The 21,164-nt window shown below is 43.9% G+C and overlaps 1 protein-coding gene across 7 annotated transcripts in view; it reads left to right on the top strand.

Moving 5' to 3' along the window:
- The window catches only part of DIP2B (DIP2 acetate--CoA ligase B (putative)), a 67,900-nt gene that overhangs the window by 18,994 nt on the left and 27,742 nt on the right, over window positions 1–21,164 (top strand). For 5 of the 7 annotated variants that reach the window (XM_086768771.1, XM_086768772.1, XM_086768776.1 and 2 more), the window contains exons 2-5: window positions 9,971–10,042; window positions 16,200–16,340; window positions 17,656–17,781; window positions 19,449–19,661. In XM_086768771.1, coding sequence (XP_086624897.1) covers window positions 9,971–10,042; window positions 16,200–16,340; window positions 17,656–17,781; window positions 19,449–19,661 — 552 coding nt within the window. The remainder of the gene's footprint in view (window positions 1–9,970; window positions 10,043–16,199; window positions 16,341–17,655; window positions 17,782–19,448; window positions 19,662–21,164) is intronic. The other 2 variants (XM_086768774.1, XM_086768773.1) reach the window with 2 other exon arrangements.

The following is a 21,164-nucleotide window of genomic DNA, read 5'->3' on the forward strand; positions in this document are numbered from 1 at the left end:
ATCGCTCTGCTTTTGCAGGACTGTGTTTGGGGTGGAGGTGGGGTTATTTTAAATTACCGTGTGCAGAGCGGGTTTAAGGTTGTTTGACAAAGTGCTTTGGTTCCCACTAGTCAGGCTTAAAGAAATGAATAGTAAAACCAAGAAGAGTTTGGTGGCTGCTTGCTGCGTCTGCCTCCTGTCTTTCCGTCGGGTATGCTTCTGGAATTCGGTGGGAGTTTCCGCAAGTCAAATTACTGGTGTTGCACGCTAATTTGAGGCTGGGTAAAAGATTAATAATTGTATTGCTTTAACTTTAAGTAGTGGAATCCTACTGTGGTGACTAATATGTTTAATAGTAACTGGCCTAGAGTAAGCACTTGTTCATGCTGTAAAATGACTGTGGTTTGTGTTTCAGATTTCAGTGCTTTGGGAAAAACAATGGTTTTTGCTTTCTTGAGCAGGCATTATTTTCTCTGCTGCTTTTTATTTTTTTTTTTTCTGCGAAATGGCAGTGGCAGCCTTGTGAATGTACACTTGGTGCTGCCTCTGTAGGAAAACCAGGTTAGGAGGCATGGGGGAAGACATGTCACGATAGGAGTCTCGTCTCTTTAGTTTTGAAAAATTCATTCTTATGATCGGTTTTTTTTTAATTGTTTTTTTTTTTTGCTTGGGGAGTGATATTTTAAGTGCTAACGCTTTCATCAAGATATCTTTCTTTGTTTCATCATGCATAATCATTGAGCTCGTTGCACTATGATTTGGAATCGCATTTTCCCAGCTGGAAACACGTAATTACTGAGCTGCCGTGCGGTGTGACGTGCCAACTAGGTTAGTGCTGTGTTGACACTGTGTTTGAGGGAAGGTCAGAGTTACGTTTCCATCCCTGAATACTCTGTGTGAGAAGCACTATGTTTGATCAATAGAGAGGGGAATAATTGCTCTTAACTTCTTCCTTCTGCCATTCTTGCACCTTATTCAAGACTCTAGAATTTAATTATGAAAAGTAATTTCAGGCACAGTTGGACTGAAATGGGCTGCGTATCCAAACTGCTTTTTGAATTGGTTTGGCAAGGAAGAGTTACCAACAAAGAGTACCTGCAGCAGTTGGCTTATGTTAGAAAAATTGAAGCCTCTTTCAAGAGAATTATTAAATATTGGTGTCCTAGAGCCATGAAAGAGTAGGCGATAGGAATTGCGCACAGGACAAAACCTGTGGTAACTTCTATTTCAATCTTATCCGTGGCAGATCCGCTGTGGTGGTACTCTGATGTTTTCCTGTGGCCACATTAGCTGCTGAACAAAAGGCTGCAAAAATATGATCAGGTTTTTGTGCGAGAGAGCTGAAAGGAAACAGCCCCGGCAAGGGCCCGTGCTCCCCAGGAACCAAGGGTGCAGAGTGGATGCCAGGGACTCTGGTTTCGTTGAGTACCTTGGGCTGGAAACCGTGGTGTTGCCGATGGCTGCGGGTGGGTGAAGGCTTCGTAGGTCTGACTTTGATCAATCCCCGCGTTTGTCAGAGCCGCGGCCGGTCTCTGAGTGCTGGTTACGGCAGATGGTGGTTAAACCCAAGGGAAGGCGTCGTTTGGCTTTCTGATTGTGGGTGGATGGCTGCGTGCGGCTTCAGTGTTTTGAAGCAAGATAGAGAGTTCTCTGGGTGCCTGCACGCTCTTGTTTTTATTTCTGGGCTAAAAACAGGCTTGGTTTGGAAAATCATTTGTCCATCGGAGCCTATCTTGTGGAGAAAGTGCTTACTGTTTTGGAGTAACGAAGAGTCTACGTGTGTGCAATCCTCTGTCGTCGGGCTGGACGGACAACTCCTGGGAGAAGGTTATCAGCACTCACTGTCCTGATAATTCGGTTTCTACCTTAAGGAAGACAGTGAGGTACCTACCTGCTGACTAAGTGCTGAGTCACGGGGCTGTTCCTCTGGCATAAAGTTTAGTCATTTCCTGGGAAACTTTTGTTTTCGGTCTGGTGGTGGAGGGCCAGGTCTGTGTGTTGGTGCTGAGGATTAAACACCGCACTTCTGCTCGTGTCGGTGACCAGGGGCTTAGTCAGGAAAGGGTTGTTCAGGGAAGAATCGCTTCATCTAGGGTTTTAAAACACATTGCGAGTTGCCTTGCCTTACTCAGCTCAGACTGTGAGTATAGCTACTCCGTGTGTATGTGGCACTTTCTGTTTCTCCTCGTTCAAACGCATTGTTCTCATGTAGAGCTAGTGTCATAGTCGCTGTTAAGCGCTCCTACATCTAAACTGACATTCTTCTTGTTGGCTGCTTATTAAAAATAGATGAAAACGTTTCTCTTGAATAGATTTTGTAAAATCCTATTTGTGCAAAGTCTTGGGTTTGTTCCCTTTATAGCATTCAGAAGGGAAAATGCATTTTTTCCCCATGACAAGTTGTAGCTATTTAAAAGATTCCCCCTGCCCTGGGTGGGTTTACGTGCAAGATTTATTGTTTGTCTTTGGGATTAAGCTATTTATGTGCATGTGCCGGTTTTATGGGTAACGTGAAGTTTATATGACTCTACTTTGCAACATGATATTTTGTGTGAAGTTGACTTCAGTGATTGTGTTTTGCAGATATTTGTTAGAGGCAGTGAGCAGAGCCTGTATTTAGTAGGGTTATCATGGTTAACAGAGTTTACTGATGTATTTAAAGGTTTTAGGGGGTTATTTTCAAGAGTTTTTGGAACCTTTTTGAAAACACTTTACCTTTTGTAAAGGTAGATGTTACCGGTGTGTGGATAATGTGATCCGTGTTGCTGATGCACAAGTGCGTGGCACATCCTTTTGGCACGGTTAAGGCTCTGAACGGCAGATCACCCCGGCCTTCCGGTTCGGTTCTTACAGACAAACGAAGGAGAGGTACGGCTTGAAGCTTGGCTTTGTGGTCATTTGAGCAACTTACCTGGGGAAGTCCTTTAAAGAAACGTAACTGCTGAGAATAGCAAGGTCACGCTGATGCCGCGTAAACCGTGCGCACGGTCACGTGTAAGTGTTCTCATGTCTGCTGGAAAGAGAAGGATCAACAGAAGTGTAGTACCTCTACAAGAGGCTATTTGTTTACAGTGGTAAGCTTCCAAGCGTTTTTCATTGTCCCAGTCTTGTGGAGCCTTTGAGAAGTCATTTTGCTGGCCCAGGGTAGTGCCATTTTCAGCAGAAATGGTAATGATAAGTTACTGTATGTGTCTCTGGGGGGGGCGCGGGACGGGGGGAGTGGAATGGAGGGCCTTCAGCTGACATTGATCTAGCGACACCTCGTTTTCGTTGGTCACCCCCTCCCCACGCACACAAAGAAAACCAGACTCTGTCCTTAGCTCACCCGGTTGGGTGATGCATCACATATGGCACCGCAGATTACCGCCCGTAATACACGGCCCAGACGGGCGAGTCGAGGGCAGCGGATCGGGAACTCTGAAGTGCTGTTGTAAGATACGGAGATTCTTCAGTATAGTTTCTGTAGTTGGCTTTCTTGTTTAAAGGTAAGACAACAACAAAGTTAAAAAGGCGTAAGGCACGCAGTAGATGGCTTGTGGTAAAGTTCACCTTGTGACCTCAAACGACCCAGACCAGGCCTCAGCGGTGCGGCCGTTCGGCAGCAGCCACCTGCCCAGGGCAAACTGTGCCGCAAAATCCGAATCTCGAGTCGCGTTATTTTGAAGTAATACATGTTGAGATTAAGATAGTTTTAACTTGGTAAAGCAACGTTCATAAGTCTTTAGAAAAGATTTTTGAAACTGTGGAACAGAAGTCCCCGCAGAGCTGGAGCCAAGTGGACTTGTACTGTGTATATAAATTAATCTGGAGCTGATCTGTCTGTGAAGCTTTTAGTACTGAAACTGTAGCAGAATAATGCTTGTGCTTAACAAACAGAGCTTTGTGAGACTTGCTGTTTTTCTCAGTAGCCTATTCATGTTGTTAATGGGAACAGAATGGTGCTGTTAAAGGGAAACTGCAAAGCACAAACCTGTTCTCTTTGTTTTTCTTACTGTTGGGTTTGGGTTTTTTTTTTGGGGGGGGGTGACATATGGAGTATGGCTTTATTTCTTTCAAGAGATCAGTGACTTTTTTTCTGGAAGACTGTACAGTTTGCAGACCTTGGTGCTGTCTTCAAGAAGGAAACCTGATATACAGCTTCACCAGGAGGAGGGAGGAGGGAATCTTTGAAGCTGCATCGTCATTTGGCCTCGAACAGAAAGAGCAATTGTCCAAACTTGTTTCAAACATAGTTTTTGTGCTGAAGTTATAGCCAAAGAGTGTTAGGAGTGCAAGTCCGTTTAACAGGTACGGTCTGTTTGAACACACGGGTTTAAATGTTCTTTTTGGTTGCTGAAGCCTGGGGTTGAGGATGTGAGGATGGCCTAGCTTTACGTCTTGGTAAAGCCATCGGGGATAGGGGTGTCTGGACGTTGCCAGTCCTCCAGGAGATGGAGGAATGATGACGTCTAGCTGCAAAATAAATAAGTAGTGACAACATTTGTTGCTGAAGTGCTGAACTGATTGGTTTGGTACCTGTTTTCTGCCTAAGCCATAACTGAGGCAGTCCTAAGTGCTAAAGCGCACGCCTTCCTCGGTTTGAATTTCTCAAACATCCCACTGGACACTTCCAAAGACACTTGAAAGATCTCATCTGGAAGTGGCATGAAACCAAAGAACATTTTGAACTTTCAGCAAGACTTCTGGGTTTCAGTATCTCCAGTTAGGTGTCTACTTCTGGTCAAGGACAGGAAATCCAAAGCCAAGCTCTGCAAAACCAGGCTGCGTTGTGTTCTTTTGGAGTGAGTCTGAGGTGATGAAACTGCAGGGAGACGTTGCCTGTCATGTGCCTAGAGATCAGCCGGGGAGCAGGCAGGAAAGGCAGAGTCATCAAGGTCATTTGTAAGGGTGAGAGCTGAAAAGCAGATGCAATGGCGATAATAGAATTGATTTCCTTTTTTTGTTATAATTTTGTTATGGTTTGCTGTTAAATAAAGAGACTAGCTGTCTGTGTTTTGAGGCTAATTTCCAGAATTCTCTATTAGCATAAACTTCTAGAAACATTGATGTGTTTTCTTTTAAAAGCATACAAACATTTTTTAAAAATGCATGCAACCCGCTTTCAAATTTGAATCTTTTGCTTGATACAGTCAAATGTTTGGAGGCTTTGTTGGGGAGATGCTGTGCACTACGTGATCATTTTCCTTAATTTCTCCACTGTAGTAATTATGGTTTTGTTAGACAGTAAATGATTCAGTGTTCTCATTCCGTGGGGGGAAGGGGAGAACGGATGTTGAAAGAGGAGCATTGTCTGAGCGTAGCAGGATTAGCTGGTGTTACCACCTTGCACTGATTGAGCACCACGGTTTGGAATAGATCATCAACTCTAATTGCTAAAAAGCAGCCTGGCGTCACAGGGCGGTGAGGCTCCTGAAGCTTCAGGCTTCCCCGCGGCGTGATTGGAATAGAGGTGTAACACCTCGGCTGGGCGGTTGCAGTTCACCAGATTTCCTCCTGCTCTGCGAGCCCATACTCTGCTGTCTTCTGTCGTGGCTGAGCTTGTCTTTGCTCTCACACTCTCCGTGGTCAGAGCACGCAGATTGTACTTGCATGGGGAGGATCAATGCTAATTTCCTCTCAAGAAATTAGGAGAATCGTATGTAAAAGCAATCTCAGAATCCATTTTTTTTTTTCATTTTTCTAGGGAATTCTGTTTCTCAAATGAATACTTGTTTAATCACAAACTAGTAAGGCCTCTGGGGTTTCGTCACGGAGGTGTCTGCAGTCAGGATTATTGTCCGGCGGATCCAAGTGAGGAGAAATCATTGCTGCTTGGTTGAACTTGTCTTGTTTCTGCAAACCATAAACCTGGAGTTATTTTCTACTCTGAATCCACAGAAGGGCATCTCTTGTGCATTTGCAAGACTGCTGTGTCTTGAAAAGTAGGATTTCTTTAAATTCTTCTTTTAAAACTGTCAGAAGAGAGAAAAGATTAAGGCGGTGGCAGGGAGAGGGTCGAAAGTGGGGAACAGTATTGTGATACACAGCGAGATGAGAAATTACTGAAGCAAGGCAATACCAGTGCCAGCCTCCTAGAGAACCTGTGCTGTGAAGCCAGCTGGGGCTGGTCCGTCAAATGCTCTGAAATGCTCAGGAAAACTGAGCTGGTGGCTCTGCAGGAGAAAATTCCTCATGCGTTGGGATGCGTTAACCTTTGTGAGTAGTAAAGGCGGTAGCAGAGCTTTGCGTTGGTGGGCATGGAAAACCTGTGAGTTTAGGTAGCGTAGTGAGGAAATGGTGGTGTGTGGAGCTGATGAACTGGGGGGTGGTGGATATTTACACTTCAGTCTGTTCTCATGTACTGGTTATCTGTGGAAGCTGAAGACGTTGCTGCGCCTGAGCTGCTGGTTACCGTCACTGCAGAAGAACAAAAAAACCCAAATCCTAAAGATTCCTAACATCATATTTTGAGACACTGGGAAAGACTGCGGCGTACAAGAACCTTACAGTTGGTGATGGCAAAGGGGTCTTGGCTGAAAAACTGAAGCCTTGCTTTCTCTCGAGGAGAATCCCATTTCCTTCGCAGGGCCTCCTCGGCACGCGCGGGCACAGCCATGCCTAGCTTAGGATATAGATAAATACAGACCACGACTGACCAGGAACAGTTGTAGCGGGGAGAGGGCCAAAAGAACATCTCAGCAGTAAGTGTTTTTGTTTGTCATTTCTTTCCTAGGAGTGAACAAACAGTAGCACCATTTTAAAGCTAAATTGTCAGCTCTCATTTGCTTTGCTAATGCTTTCTTTGTCGTACTGTGGCTTGCGTCTGTGTAGAAAGGGGCTGTGTTTCCTCAGTTATTTTTCCAGCTAGCTGGAAGAGTTTAGCACACCAGATGTCACAGAGGGTTGAATTTATGGAAGCGGAGTTGATGGTTTACCAGGTTTATATCGTAGCAGTGAATGGTTCTTGAGATTGCAGTCCTATTGTCGTGGTTCTCTTCCTGCTGCTGTAATTTATGATATTGGGTGAGGAAGTCCGCGTTTATGTTCGGATCTAGCCACTTCCACTTCCTCTACATCAGCAGAAAGGGATTGGGGGAAAGAAACTTCTCTTTTGGTGAATCTTTGGTTTCTGTCTCCGTGGATTGATACGAAATTGTATGTATGACCACAGAGAAGAGCCTTGATAGAATACGTTCACTCCACTTCGCAGTGCGTTAAAGGGACACGCGCTTCCGAGACTTGAGATGTCAATTTGGGCATAGCTGTTGTGGTTGTAGCAACCGCATCAGACTTCATTGAGATGACTTTACACCTGTCACCCATGCCCGCTCACAGCTTTTTCTCCGAGAGCGTCAGTCCCTGTGTCTTGCTGGAGCTTTGTTTCGGACAACTGTGTTCTGTTCCTAACCTGCCTGGGTGGCTGTCCTTAAATAAAGAACTCTTATCTGTTTCTTCTGACCTTTTCAGTCCCTTTTTCAGTTGCCTAGTTCCACTTCAGTAGAGCTGGTCTAAAAATGTAAGCGTTACGCTTTCTAATCCTGTATGCAGGTGTTTGAGACTGTCAGACTGTCAGCCGGTTTGTCAAAATAATGGCTGGCTGATTTTTTTTTTTTTTTCTTTTTTAAAAAAAAAACAACTCTGCTTGGAAATTGAGCAGTGGGAAGACACAGTGCTGCAGGGAAGTCCCAGGAATTCATCATTCTTATTGCTGTTGCTTGAATTGCACTAGTTGGAACTTTCCTACTCTTGCCAAATTAGGCTTTTTATTTTTTTATTAGCTTATGCTCAGACAATCCCTTTTTCAAGCAGTAAGGTAGTTGATCTCCATCGCACGGTAGTTAAGGTTGCAAATAGTGTTTGGGTGTGAGTTACCTTCTTGTTTTCAGTAATATCTCACCTCAGCTTCAGATTTCCAAACGCAAATGTGTGAACCATAAGCCTTGCATTCCTGTGAGGGTAGATTTGTTTTGTTGGTAGGATATTAGTGCGAAGCAAGTTATTAGAGAGAATTCTGTGCTTCCCAGTACGTCAAACAGTGCGATACTGAAATTGCGCGTGCCGTATTTGTTCGTAATGTATTGGTATTCCTCAGTAATTCTGTGGCACATGCTTCATTACATATGGTGTGTAACCACCAATGTCAAGAGTCCAATTAAATCTTGTGGAGGAATTAATCACAAAATAACAAGCTACAAACAAACCTGCAGGTTGGCTTGTGAGGAAAAATCCCTGCCCCTTTCTGTGCAGGTTGGTTTTTCCTGAAGTGGCAGTCACCCTGCTCGGTTTGCTACCCGGATGAGCACACGCAGGGAATTAAAACTGCTCCGAAAATGGAGAGGCAGATCTCAGAAAAGCTGGCGGATGTTGTAGCTCATGCAGTCGATCACAATGTTCTCCTTTTGGCATGTAGTCTTTGTCTGGCTCTTTTTTGAAGGTGTGCTTTTCCTCCTCTGGCAGCATACCTTTCCTCTGAGCTGGGTTAATTTAACTGAGCGGTGTGCTGCAATCCAGCACTAGAGTGAGTGCTTTGGTTGGCATTTCAGTGCTTGGTGGACATTCCAATTTCCAGCTGCTGGCTGTGTTTGGACTTGTTGGGGCCTGACTCAAGCGTAATGTTAGAGAAGGAAGATAAAACTTGGTGTGCAAAGTCACCCTCCGCTAAGCAGTGTGAGTGCCCATTTCAGCTTTAAAACTGGGTCTGGGTGTTTCAAGTGCCGCTGACGTTGACTGTCCAGCGTGAGGGAGTGAGGTCCATCCCCTTCCAGGCACTTCAGTGCTGCAAAACCGCCTTTTTAACCAAACCGGCCTGTTGGCGGGAGTGTTTCAGCGGAGACGCTGGTTGTGGTGGGAGGCTCAGAGCCTGAGCCCTTTCATCACGTTTCCCGGTGTGGCCCTGCCGCTGGGACTGGGGGTGTCTGGCAGAGGGGTGCTGTAGGGCAGCACCTGAGCCGTTCGGGGTCTCAGGCTCACGGCAAAGAAAATACGCCGTTTGCGATCACCAGGTTCTTGTTGCAATACAAACGTGGGCTTCATTTTAGCTTGAGAAGTAGTACCAAATAATTCTGGTTTCTTATTGCTACGTGTTTGATTCCTAGCCGGCTTTCAGCCGCAAGAGATAAGAGGTTACAAGTGCAGGTCGGGCTGCAGAAAGGCTTGAAATGCTGCAAGGGTTTTTGTTTTAATCCCTTCAAGGTTTCAGTCTTTCTTGTGGTTCTGATGTCGAGTGAGAAATTAAAACAAAAGACAGCAGCCAGATGGTACATCTCCAGGATCAGACAGATTAGTTTTTTAAAAAGGGAGAAGTTTACTAATATTTATTCTCTTCTGGAGTTTTTGCTTCTGTGGAGCTGCAGCAACCTGTATGGTTCTTCCAGTAGGCAAACAGTGGAATTACAGCTACTGCCAGGTTAAAAAACCATAACCCTCCTGCTTGCTTTCACTGAATATCAAATAAACATTATGAAAAATCTGATTTTCTGGATCATAGGGTGTGCTTTCTGGGCAGTGGCTTAGAATTTGACTGTTCATCCTTGCCTCAGTGTTCGGGCGTGCTCTAAACAGTCCCTGCAGAGGCTCACTTCATTTGCTAAGAGCTGTTCTCTTAAGACGAGGCTCTGAATTTGCACTTTCCCTTTGCCCTGCTGCGTGGGAATTATTCCATTTTGTTAGCCTAAACTGGCTTTGTGGTTACAGAAGATTTTCATGTACTCTGAGTTTCCCTTTTTAGGTTTTCATTGCTTTGATATTCCATTTAGATAACTGTTCTGATTAAAATTATTGCATTTAAATAGTGTACAGTGTATATCTCTGATCCCAAGGGAAACTGCAGAAGTTCTGTTGTGTGGAGGCTCTGAAATCACAATGTACTCACATTTCTTTGGTCTCAGATTTTCTTAAGCATATGCGTTGCTGTGTTCGGGTGAAACCTTTGTGTCACTGAAAAGAAAAGCCAACAGACCTCAAACCAAAAAATGAGGACATGGTTAAATGAGTTTTCTTTCCTTGGTTTTAGGGGACATCACACAAAAGGGATATGAGAAGAAGAGAGCAAAGCTTCTGGCTCCGTATGTTCCACAAACCCAAGGTAGGTACTTGTTCAGCTGGCGTAAGGAATTGCATAGCCTTGACGTGAAAGGGATCTGTGGAGTGGAGAACATGAACTACGTCCTGCTCCCTTGCCAGCTGAGAACTCAAGGGCTTTGACTCGTTCATGAAGTCCTCAAGAATCAATCTTGACACCTTCTTATAAATGGCTTACCTGCAGAGTGGGTCTGTCCTGTGTCCTTTCAGCCGTCTTAATTCCTTGTTGGAGAAACATTAGAATTTTCAGAATTTGTTGGCTTATTTTACCAGAGTAGCTGAATTAATGTAGTTTGTTTACATCTGTTGCTTTTGGTTCAAAGATCCTTAGCAGCAGAGCTGATTGCATGTAGCATAATTATGTGTAATTGTAAACTGAAGGACATGGCTGAAAGTATGCCCAGTAATTATTATGGGGATGCTTACCCAAAATAATTGCACTGCTGATATGCTGAGATGCTTAACCAGTAAAAACTGATGTGTCTGGCTCTTAGCGGTTTGGGGAGTGAATGAGTACGACCGGCGGTCGTGACTGGACTTACTGTCAGCTACTGAGACTGAGCTGCTGCCAACGGAATCTAAAAGAATGAAGGGTAAATGTGCATTTATTGACCGTCAGCACTGCATCCGCTGGGGAGAGATCGTAGGGGTGCTTTCTGCTGAAATTACAGCGGTTCGCTTCCGGCAGTTGCTTAAGGAACATGGAAGGACTCGGCCACTGTCGTGCGGTAGCTGCTCGGCTCTGCCGCTCCAGAACACTTGGTGCTTGTGTTCCTGTGCTCCTCCATCCCGGTTGTTTCTCAACTTTGTTTTGCTTGTGTATTCAACAAAAGCTTGTGCCCGTTCCCTTGTGTGAGCCTGTTATTGCCGTAGCGGGTGCTTTATCTACAAAAGAATAGTGTATTTTGCCTGAGCTGACACACTGAAGGCAGCAAGGCAAGCAAAAATCACTTTGTAGCCTTCAACTTTGGGATTTTGTTAAAAACAGCTCTCTTGGGCACCGAGGAGTGCCACCATGTGATAGAGATCTCTGCAGACTCGGTTGCTACCTTTGTGTCAAAGCTGTTATTTAAAGAAACCAAAAAGGAATACACATGACTAATCCCTCTTTATGGTCTCTGTAAGTAGGTATTTGTTAAGCAGGTTTTACAGTCTCTCTGTCCAGCGTGTATGCCAGTGGAAATCTTGAGCCCGAGAAGGAAACGTGGACTCCTCTCATACGCTCAAGTGCCGCCTTGGCAGATTTACTTCTGTCCCGGGGTCCGGCAGGGGCTGAAGCTCCACGAGTTGTTTTTCATCTGGCGACATGATCCTGCGCCCCTCATGCCTGTCACTTTGCATGCATGTTTGGTTTGTTTCAGAAAACGTTGTTTAATTAGGAGGGGGGGAAAAAAGCGTTTGGCAGACTGTCTGTGGCCCTGCTATTTTAATTGTCGCGCTTTTGAAAGCTGCAGAATGAGCCAAAGTTCAGGAGGAGAGGCAGGCTGATAGGTCACCAATTAAGATAGCATTTTGACTGTCGTTCCGGCCCAGCCCTCCAACTTTTTGTATATCTTACATCCAGCTGCCCTTCTATCTAGGAATCTCCTGTTGTTAAAATCCTGTTGGAGTCGTGTGAGGGATTCAGAATCAGGTCACCTTGTTAAGAAGCAGAAAATTAATTTAGTCCGCAACAACAAAAATTTACTCCTGGCGTTTAGTGCATTACGTTTCTCCTCCCTGAAGTTAGCTGCTGCGTTGTCTCTATTTCATAGATGTGGAATGGGGCGAAGGTGGGTGTGAGGACATGTCAGGGCACGCCAGCGTTATAATGTGGGAGATTCCTATTGCCAAATCTGTGCTCCGTTCACGTTGCCTCTGGGAGCTTGCCTCATTATTTTAGAGTTAAGGCAGCAGTGTTAATTACCTAAAGATACATGTTTTCCTGGTGCAGCATCCATTTTTGTAAGTGGGACGTACCCAGGTGATGGAGCTGTGATCCCAGCCAGTAAGAGTTGTTTCTCCGCTGTTCCGTGCTGGCTGCTGCACAGGAAGGCTTTGCAGGAAGTGTTCTGAGCGGTTTCCCAGGTTGTGCGAGGTAAGTAATGCTGCCGGTCTCACTGTTGCCCGCACCAAAACAGGGAGGACAGGCCCCCTTATTTTGCGTTACCCTCCTGACTAACCACCTGCGGAAAGAAAGGCCGCCCGCCCTGCTGTCGTCTCGTCCTCGTGTCTTCTGAAGGCGTGAGCTCAACCGTGAGTTCCCGTTTGAAGCAGGCTGGGGTCTGGGTGCTCCCAGACGTTGTGCTGACATTTTCCAGTCACTCTGAGTCCTTTGTGAGGACCGAATATTTTAATGCTTATTTTAAAATGCCATACAATGCTATTTTTTTCTATTTTGAAAAGTACTTCTTGGATGGACAGATGAACTGCTGTGCTGCTCAGAGATGGTACAGGAACTCCTGTCGTTTTTGCTGCAGGCAGACGTCTGCCTAGAGAAGGCGCTCCCATCCGTATTAGTTGCTGCAAATCTGGAAAAGCATTTACAACTTTTTAGCTCAAACAATGCAGAGCCAGGAATGCCTTCTGCCAAAATTAGGAGCCCTTGCACACAGACTTGGCAGAGTACGTTTTCTTGCTATTTAAGATAATGCGTTCGGTTCCTCTGCTAATGTGTAAAGGAAATTATGTTCATTAAGTGCTGATTCACTGTCAAACCTCTTTCTGTAACTGCTAGAGTGCTCTTGCTCCTGTTTCCTATGCTCATGATGATTGAAAAAAAAAAATTAAAAATTTTAAGCAAAGAGAAGGTTGGAGTACTAACTTTTTTATTGAAAAGGTAAGATCAATGTGATGTAGTGGTTTTTGTATTCCAGTGCCTCAGGGAAAGATGTTGGGAGGCAGGAGTAACACACTTGTAAACCTGTTGAGATTGATAACATTTGAAGCTAATTTAATTGATCTGTGAGTTTTAGTTGTTAATATCTATTTTGTTGTTTCTTCTGCTTCATATTATTTGTAGATAGCACAAGGTGGGAACGTCATGGATGCTGTTATTTTAGTGTCTCATTTCTTTGAGACTTTGGGAAAGAAGCAGTTCTTTGCTTCCCGAGTCGTGTATTTCCTGTCTCGGAAGAGTCCTTCCTGCCACCCTGTCTGTTGTGAGCTGCCAATAAGCCAGCAGAACTCTAAAGTTTTGCTTTTTTTTTTCCTTTCCCCCCCTGTCTTTCAGCATCATGTTATTTCAAACGGGAGCTAATGTGGAATAGTCACCGGTGACAGAACAGCTTTGTCTAAACCTGTAAATCAGGCACACGCGCCCCAGCTTAGCGGTGTGCAGGGAGTTTCACCCGTTTACAAGATCTGACTTGCAACCACCACAAACAGGGAATTATTTTCTTCCTTACTCAGTCTGAGGGGTATCACAATTTCAAATAAAACTCATCACTTGACTTTAGGAAATGTATTTCTGCATCGTTGAAATAATATCCAGGACTGAATCAATGGAGCACTTGAATTCTTCTTTCCTGTCTTGTACAAGGCAAAATTAAGATCCATCTAGCTAGTAACCCTGCGGATGTCTCTGAATCTCCTAAATCTGCTGAGCTCTCAGCCTTTTCCGCACTGGAAGACGGCAGTGACTACACTGAGCTTACCAGCCATGCCCGCTGCTGAGCGAGGCTGTCCCCCGCGTTCTGCAAGTGCTGTGCTGGCTTATGTGTAAACCCCGGATACTTGGGTGTATTTACCTGATTTTTACAGGCGTGTAGCTTGAAAAAATAATCTCGTTATAAGGAATGGACGGTTCGACACCAGCACTTCTGTTCGGTTCTGTATGCAAAACGGCAGAATAACAGGTTTGGTTTGCCTGCTGCTTTTCTTCTGTCAGGTGAACCTGGCACTTACTGTCCTTTTATTAATGTAAACATTTGTCCTTGTTGATTGCACATGATGCTTATAGTGATTCTTTAACAATTTTTTTGATGAAAAAAAATAATGGAATCTCTAAATCATTGAATTTCTTCCTTCAACGCAATGGTGGCATCACAAAGCAGTCAATTCTGCTTAAAAACTATGGACAATTAAAAAATCCATAGCACGCTTCAAAAACTAATCTAAACACAATGTATTTTTTACGTAGATTTGGATCCTGCCGGCAGAAAGTGCAGCTATAGCAGGATTATTGTAAAGGGAGTGCTAAATAAGTCGCCCATCACCTGTGGGGCTTAGCTCCCTGAGGCTGCTGTGTGTCTGACCGTTTGTGATATGCCGTAGCTGCACGCTTTTCCCCTCATCGGTGCTCGAATGCTTTGTTAGGCTGCTGTAACGTGGTATTATGTCAGAGCTAAATATTCAAACAAAGAGCTTACTCTGTGTGTCACGTCACTTACAGACACGTTTGATCCCCTCGTAAGTGGAACGGCGTGTTTGCCTTGCGATGCCCTGCAGAGCAGATAAAGTGCTTTTGCAAGACTTGTAAGACAGAACTGAATATGAATTTAATAATTCATTTAAAATAGTGTTAAATCTGCTGCTGACATCTAGTGGGTACTTGGATTTGTAAATACTCAAATGATCAGAGAGCGTTGAGGTTTCCTTAGTCTTTGAAGTTGTCTTGTCTTTGGATCGAAATAAAACTTGGTTTTGTTAAGGCAAACATGTGCTGCGAAGCTGTTAAACTGATAATCAACGAAACGTGTTCCAGATGACAGGAAGGGGACACAAAGACTGATTCTTTTGAAATTTTGAATTTAAAATCTAGCTCTGCAGTCCAAGTCTTCCAATTACCAGATCCTACACCTAAACCACAGAAGTCTCTTTTTTCCATTCACTTTTTGTGCTGCTGGCATCTTTGTACAGATGATGGTTGTGTTTTGATAAACAAATACAGAACTCTGTGTTCTATGTTACGGTGTCCAAAAAAATACTAGTGAAGATGGGGAATAGTAGTCTGTCCCTCTGATATGGTTTGAGAATTTCTGGCTAGCAGGATATCTTCCTTTTAACTAGAAACAAAGGTCCTCATTTTTTGGCATGATAGTTCAAAGAATCGTTAATATAGTAGCTTGCCTCCGTTGACAGTTGATATTGCAGACACAGCTACTAAAAATTTGACTAAGAGGTGAAAAGTTTTGAGAAGGTTCCCAGGCAAAATAGTGGTGCTAGGGTCAAGAGAGAACGTCTTCCGGGAGCGCGTTGCCCCCATATTCTTGAATTTTTCTCCAAAGCATATCATGCTAGGCAAAGTGGGCAGCTAGTTTGCTGTAACATTCAATTAATATTCTGCTCTTTGGGATGGTGGAAGGTACAGGAGGTGGTTGAAGGTTTCTGCAACTAGTTAGGTGTGATTTGCTGGTATTGTAAGTTCCTTGGGCTCGAGGCGCTTGCCTTAAGTTGTTTACCTAAAACCACGCGCTAGGAAAGCGGTGTAACTGGAATTGGACTCCAGGATTGTGGTTTCCTCTTCATTTCTCTGATCTTTTGGTAGTTCGTGAGAATTCATAAGCAGCACGTATTTAGTTGACACAACGGCTCTTCTTTTTGCATGACTTCAGGTGACAACCTGGAGGTAATTACAGCTGTACGACCTTCAGTTTTTGAAAAGTTCCCACTGACGCGCAACTCCTTCTAGTATTGAAACTTCACCAGCAACGATTCCTAGTGTCCCTGTGTAAAACGATAATTTATCAGATTATCTGACAGCTGCCTGTATCTATGGGAAATACAAACTCTTCCAGGATAATACAGCCACTCACTCCTTGACACGCTGAAAGGAGCCAGGACCAGGAGAGCTAGAGGTCTGTCTGGTTTTGTAATCGATGGGAACAGCAGAGGCTCTGGCCGCTGGTGTATTATTGATTTTCCCGTCAATAACGCGCACTGGCCAGTGGAACACCGAGTAACGAACCCAGCTGTAAATTGTCTCTCACTTCCAGTGCCTAACAACCCCTTAAAAAGAAAAAAGCTGGAAAAAAACTCTTAAGAGTAAGGTCAAAGAAGGGACAGGTACATCTTAACTGATTAGGGTGTAATTGGACAGATGTATTCATATACTAATTAGATCCACTTTACCAAATAAAAAAAAAGGGAGGGAAATCCTGCAATACGATCAAATAAAGAGGTACGGTCAAAAAAGACTACTTTTATTTCCTACTCTTAGAGAGCTGTGAACTGTTTTCCAGGGGTTGATCCAGCGTTACAGAAGGAATCCAGAACTCAGATACCCGTTCCATCTTCAACTCCAGCCTCAGCATCATCGTCATCCTCATCCAAATTTCACCGAGCTCGCTCAGGAGGAGCCAGAGATGAACGCTATCGATCTGGTAAGGGCAGGGGCAAGAGTTCACCTGGGATTCCTGTTAATGAGGAAGAACGTACTGTGTGAGGATACAGTACGTTCTCAAGGAGTCGAGCTTATTATTCGTCCACTGATGGAAAGCTGTACCTTGGTGGTTCTTTATGAAGAAACATCACACTTGTAGGACTGCGGCTGCTGAATCAAAATGAATGCCAAGTTGAAAAAGCAAATAACTTTTTGCCACCTTGGTTTTCTGTCTTGAATGCAACTATTCAATGCATTTTGTTTAGGGAATGGAAAGGGTATTTTAACCATGTCTGTAGGTAACCCGATTCAGTGAGGTGACGGGTAATAATTTGTTCCTGGCGTTGGTGATTGCTGTGCATATCTGCCCGAGGAGCTTGGAGAATGAGAGCTAGCTTTCTCTGTCTGTGTTTAAGGTACTTCCAAAGAGCAGCAGAAATGGCTGGCTAGCACCCTGCTGATTTCCTTCCCCACTTGAGGAAAGGAGAAGGTGGCAGCACCTACTTTTTTGTTCCACCTGGTTTTGTTTTTCACTTAAGATTTAAGTTTTCTTCTCAACAGGGGCAAATAAAGTGCATCAAATAGACCTTCTCCAGGAGCACTGCTATCTTATACCACCGTTTCATAAAGCGTTAGAAAAGCCTCGTTTTCTGGGGTTTGAAAAAGCATAATTAAATACATTAATGTAGATGAGCTCTCCTTTGTCATAGTAATTTCTTAATAAGTTGTCTTCTCATCGCCAGTGATGTGTCTGCCTTTAAGGAGTTCTGGATACTTACAGAGGGCTGGAAGCCTCATGCCCGAGCCTGTTTCGGTTACTGATCAGCATGCGTTTACAGCTGCAGTTATAACTTTCAAGATTTACATGAAATCTGCATCCATTCAGGTTTTTGAACATAAAGTTTCTCCTGAATCAGACAACCGGCTCAGAATTTGTCGGTTTATAGACCAGGGGTGCACCTGGGCTGTATGCACTGTTAGCTTATGTGCGTATTTTCACTTACGCGTAAGCGTGTTTTAGGATAATCTCTGGTTTGGGAGAACAATCTGGTGGGATTGGGGTTTCTGTAAGAGTTGCTGTGACGCAGGAGTATAGTGACTAATACAGAAGGTGCCAGACTGAAAAACCGGACCCTACTGTATAGCTTGCTAACTTTAGAAACGTCGGTTAGTTTCCCTGTTACTCGTGAGATGAAAAAATGCCGTTGTTTGGGAAGGTACTGTAAAATGGGGAATTGCATAAATATGGACGGCCTGTGTGCTTTTCTTCCTCCTCTACTGCTGCAGGACTGAGTATATGAGCTTCCATTTTGCAGATATCCACACAGAAGCGGTTCAAGCAGCACTGGCAAAACACAAAGAACAGAAGATGGCCCTGCCCATGCCGACGAAAAGACGGTCTACGTTTGTGCAGTCTCCGGCTGATGCCTGCACTCCGCCAGGTTAGGTCCTTGCCGCGTGCGTGTCGGTGTGGATGTTAAGGTATGCATCAGTAACAGTTTCCAGATCAAGAGGCTGCAATTGTCCAAGTGTTCAAGCTCTTCAGCACATTTGTAGGTAGTCTGTTACTCCTGTGCCTCTCTTCCTACGTTTGAGCAGCTGCTTGTTTTCATGGAGCTGCTGTTAGGGCTGTGAAAATGACTCCTCATCTGGGAGCTTTTAAAGAAGCAATTGGCAAGAGCTGAGCAAGATTTCTGGACTGAGGCTTCTCTTTCACTTCCCTCACACCTATTTCAGCTGCATAATTTCCATTTTTATTTTGTTAAGGTTTAATACTCGACATACAGGAAAAGAATTTGCAGTGTTTTATGTTTCTGGGCGAGGACCTTGGAGAGGGTCCTCTGGGATTCTGTGACTTGCAGGACTTTTCCTTCCTAACTCCTCCTGTGTAATGGCTGCGGCAGAATGCCTCGGCTAACGTGGTGTCTGCATGTGCAGCAGATATTAATAAATCTCTCTGTTTTCAAGCAGCTATATGCGCTTGCTTAAAGATGAATGTGTGTAATTTTTGGCAGTGACTTCTATGTTGTCTCTTGTTGTGCAGAAGCATCACAGTCATTTGGATTGCTGAAGTCATCTGAAGGTTATGAATTCATCTCATTGTGAATTCATATCACTCTCTGAAACAGCTCTGCTAGGCCACTTCACTCATAACTATTCTTTTACCTCTTCTTTTCTTCATACTTCCTTTTTTCTTTTCCTTTTTACTGGGGGCTAATGCTTGGGGTGTCTGCTTGGTCTCAGCTTTGTGCTGACTTGTCCAGGACTAGAGCACGCTCTGAGCAGAGAGTACTGCACAAATGAGGGTTAGCACTTGCACTGTGTCTGCAATCAGTCTTTTTCTTCAGCTTGTGGCTACATTCTACTTTTGCAAGTAGGTAGAGTGCGATTGAATAGTTTGATTTAAAATTACAGCGTAGGCAAGCAATCACTTTGAAGAACACGTAAATGTTAGCCCAGAGCCTACCTGGATGTTTATATGGAGTACTGTACTTAAGGTACCGAGTAATGAGCACTTTCTGCATGATAAGTAATTGGGTAGACAAGGTATCTGTTCTCTCGGAAATGCAGGATGCCGTTCCTTGTTGTAGTTTTCTCTTTTTTTTTTTGGTTTGTTTTCTGCAATTGAAAGGGACCCGTTTAGCATACCAGACAAAGGCGTTTTCTGTGTGTGGTCTTGGCACATTTGTTTCCCAGTGCCTACATTCTGCTTTGTTCCTGTGAATTTCCAGTTTTGGTAATGATAGTGACCCCTCCCTTTCCATTTACCAAAGTTAGGCAATGCAGAATCTGATATTACAGCATAAGAATGGAAAATAATGAGTTAATAAACTTGGAAAACCCAGGGGAGGGATACTTGGCTGAGGAGGTGGATCTTGTGTCCTTTCAACAGGGGCAAAACCCCAGGGGTGAATGTGTTCACATTGGAAATGTCTGCTGCTTTAACTTCTGTTTTGGCCGACGTAACCTTGTTTGACACAGCCTGTGGGGGGGAAAAAACCTTCATATTACAAGCCTGTGCCGTTTATGTGTGACTTGGAAAGAGAGCATGTTCAGTGCATTATGCTTTTCCCTAAGCAGCTAGATTTTCTTTTCTGCTTCCACACAGACACGTCTTCTGCATCCGAGGATGAGGGGTCGCTAAGGCGCCAAGCTGCTCTTTCTGCTGCATTGCATCAGAGCTTACAGAATGCTGAGTCTTGGATCAACCGATCTATTCAGGGGTCATCCACATCTTCATCAGCATCTTCTACACTTTCCCATGGAGAAGGCAAAGGGACCAGTGGGTCACTAGCTGATGTATTTGCCAATACTCGAATAGGTAGGAGATGGGTACGAACAGAAAAATTGCTTCGAGTTCAGATTGTATTAATAAAGCTGGAGTTGTCCATTGCGTAAGGGAAATTCAGATCGAGAGTGAGTGAGTTTCCACAGAACTTGCTAGGATTTGTTGGAGTTGCACCATCACGATGCTTTTCTCTCTAAGAATTTTAGAATCTTGAGTTGGTTGAAAAGGGGGAAGTGGGGAGCAGGAGCTTAACGAAGCAGAAAAGACTCCAGGGCGTGATGACAGTGTTGCCGGGATCAGTAGGCACAACTTTTTCTGTACGCTGTGCTGCTCGTGTCTACAGCTGTTGGAAGCTGCTGTGTGTGCAGAGCTGCTGTGTGCAGGCAGCATGTTGCGTCTGAGCCCTGCTGAGCACCGTGGGGCTGTCTTTGCCTATTGATGGAGGGAAATGCTGTGTTTTAACGTTCTCGTGTTGCTATAAGCCCTAATGGTTTATTGTTTGTGTTCATTTAAAAATGAAAAAAAGACCCAAACCCAGCCATATATGTGAACACATGAGCATATAATTTAAAAAGTGGTTTTAGCAGAGTAAAGATTTAGCACAGATCTTTCGTGACTGGTCTGAGAAATACTCAGAGCATCCAGATATTGAGAAGATGGAGCAAAATCTACAGATCTGGATACCCCAGGCTCAGGTTTTTTGAGGCTCTGAGGTGTTCCTTGCTGCTGATGCTTCTGTATGAAATTGCAAAGTTTGTTTTTGCTCTGTGTATGTTTGTCTTTTTTATCTGCTGTTAAGGATATTACTGCATCTTAGGACATGTCTGTACTGTGTGTGCTCTCTGCTTTTGCTTGACTGGTTTGGGGCAAGCAGTGCATAGAAATGCTCATGTTTTTAACTGTTTGACTTCATTTTTTTTTTTTATTGCTGTTATTTTTGTTTGCTGGGATGCAAGTTGTTTTCTGAAATGGAAAACTGCAGAAATTGCCCATAAAGTGTAGTAAATATAATTAACATGTCTTTTAAGCAGAGAGACTGTTAATTGGAGCATCCAGAAAGCCACGTTACTCTTTGTAATGAATTAAAGTAATACAGCTTTTTGCCTACAGAATTACTAGTATCTAATATAATCAGTATTTTATGCAAAATAGAAGTTTTAAGTCTTTGTTGGAATTGTATTTGCCATGTAGATGCCACATTCATTCTGTGTTAACACCTAATTTAAAGGAACACCTACACTCACATACGCAATTTTGTACGTCTCTTTGGAGAGAGCAATAAAAAGTCCTGCAGATGTTTGGAGTCGTACAAAATCTAGGTCCTTCCTAGCGATCTTAAAAGTTCAATACATGAGAAATATTCCTTGCCACCATATCTCCAAAGGTATGCAGAAGTTGATATTTTTTTTTCTCCTTAGGAAGAGGGATGCAGAGAATCAACTGCAAAAAGCTTTGTGAGAATTGTTCAGTATCTGACTTCCTTCAGACTCTGTCCGTGCAAGCCAACACGGAGTTTCAAAACTCTTGTGTTTTTTT

This window comes from Chlamydotis macqueenii, chromosome 29, assembly GCF_036417535.1.
Source record: "Chlamydotis macqueenii isolate bChlMac1 chromosome 29, bChlMac1.mat, whole genome shotgun sequence".
Lineage (NCBI taxonomy): Eukaryota > Metazoa > Chordata > Aves > Otidiformes > Otididae > Chlamydotis > Chlamydotis macqueenii.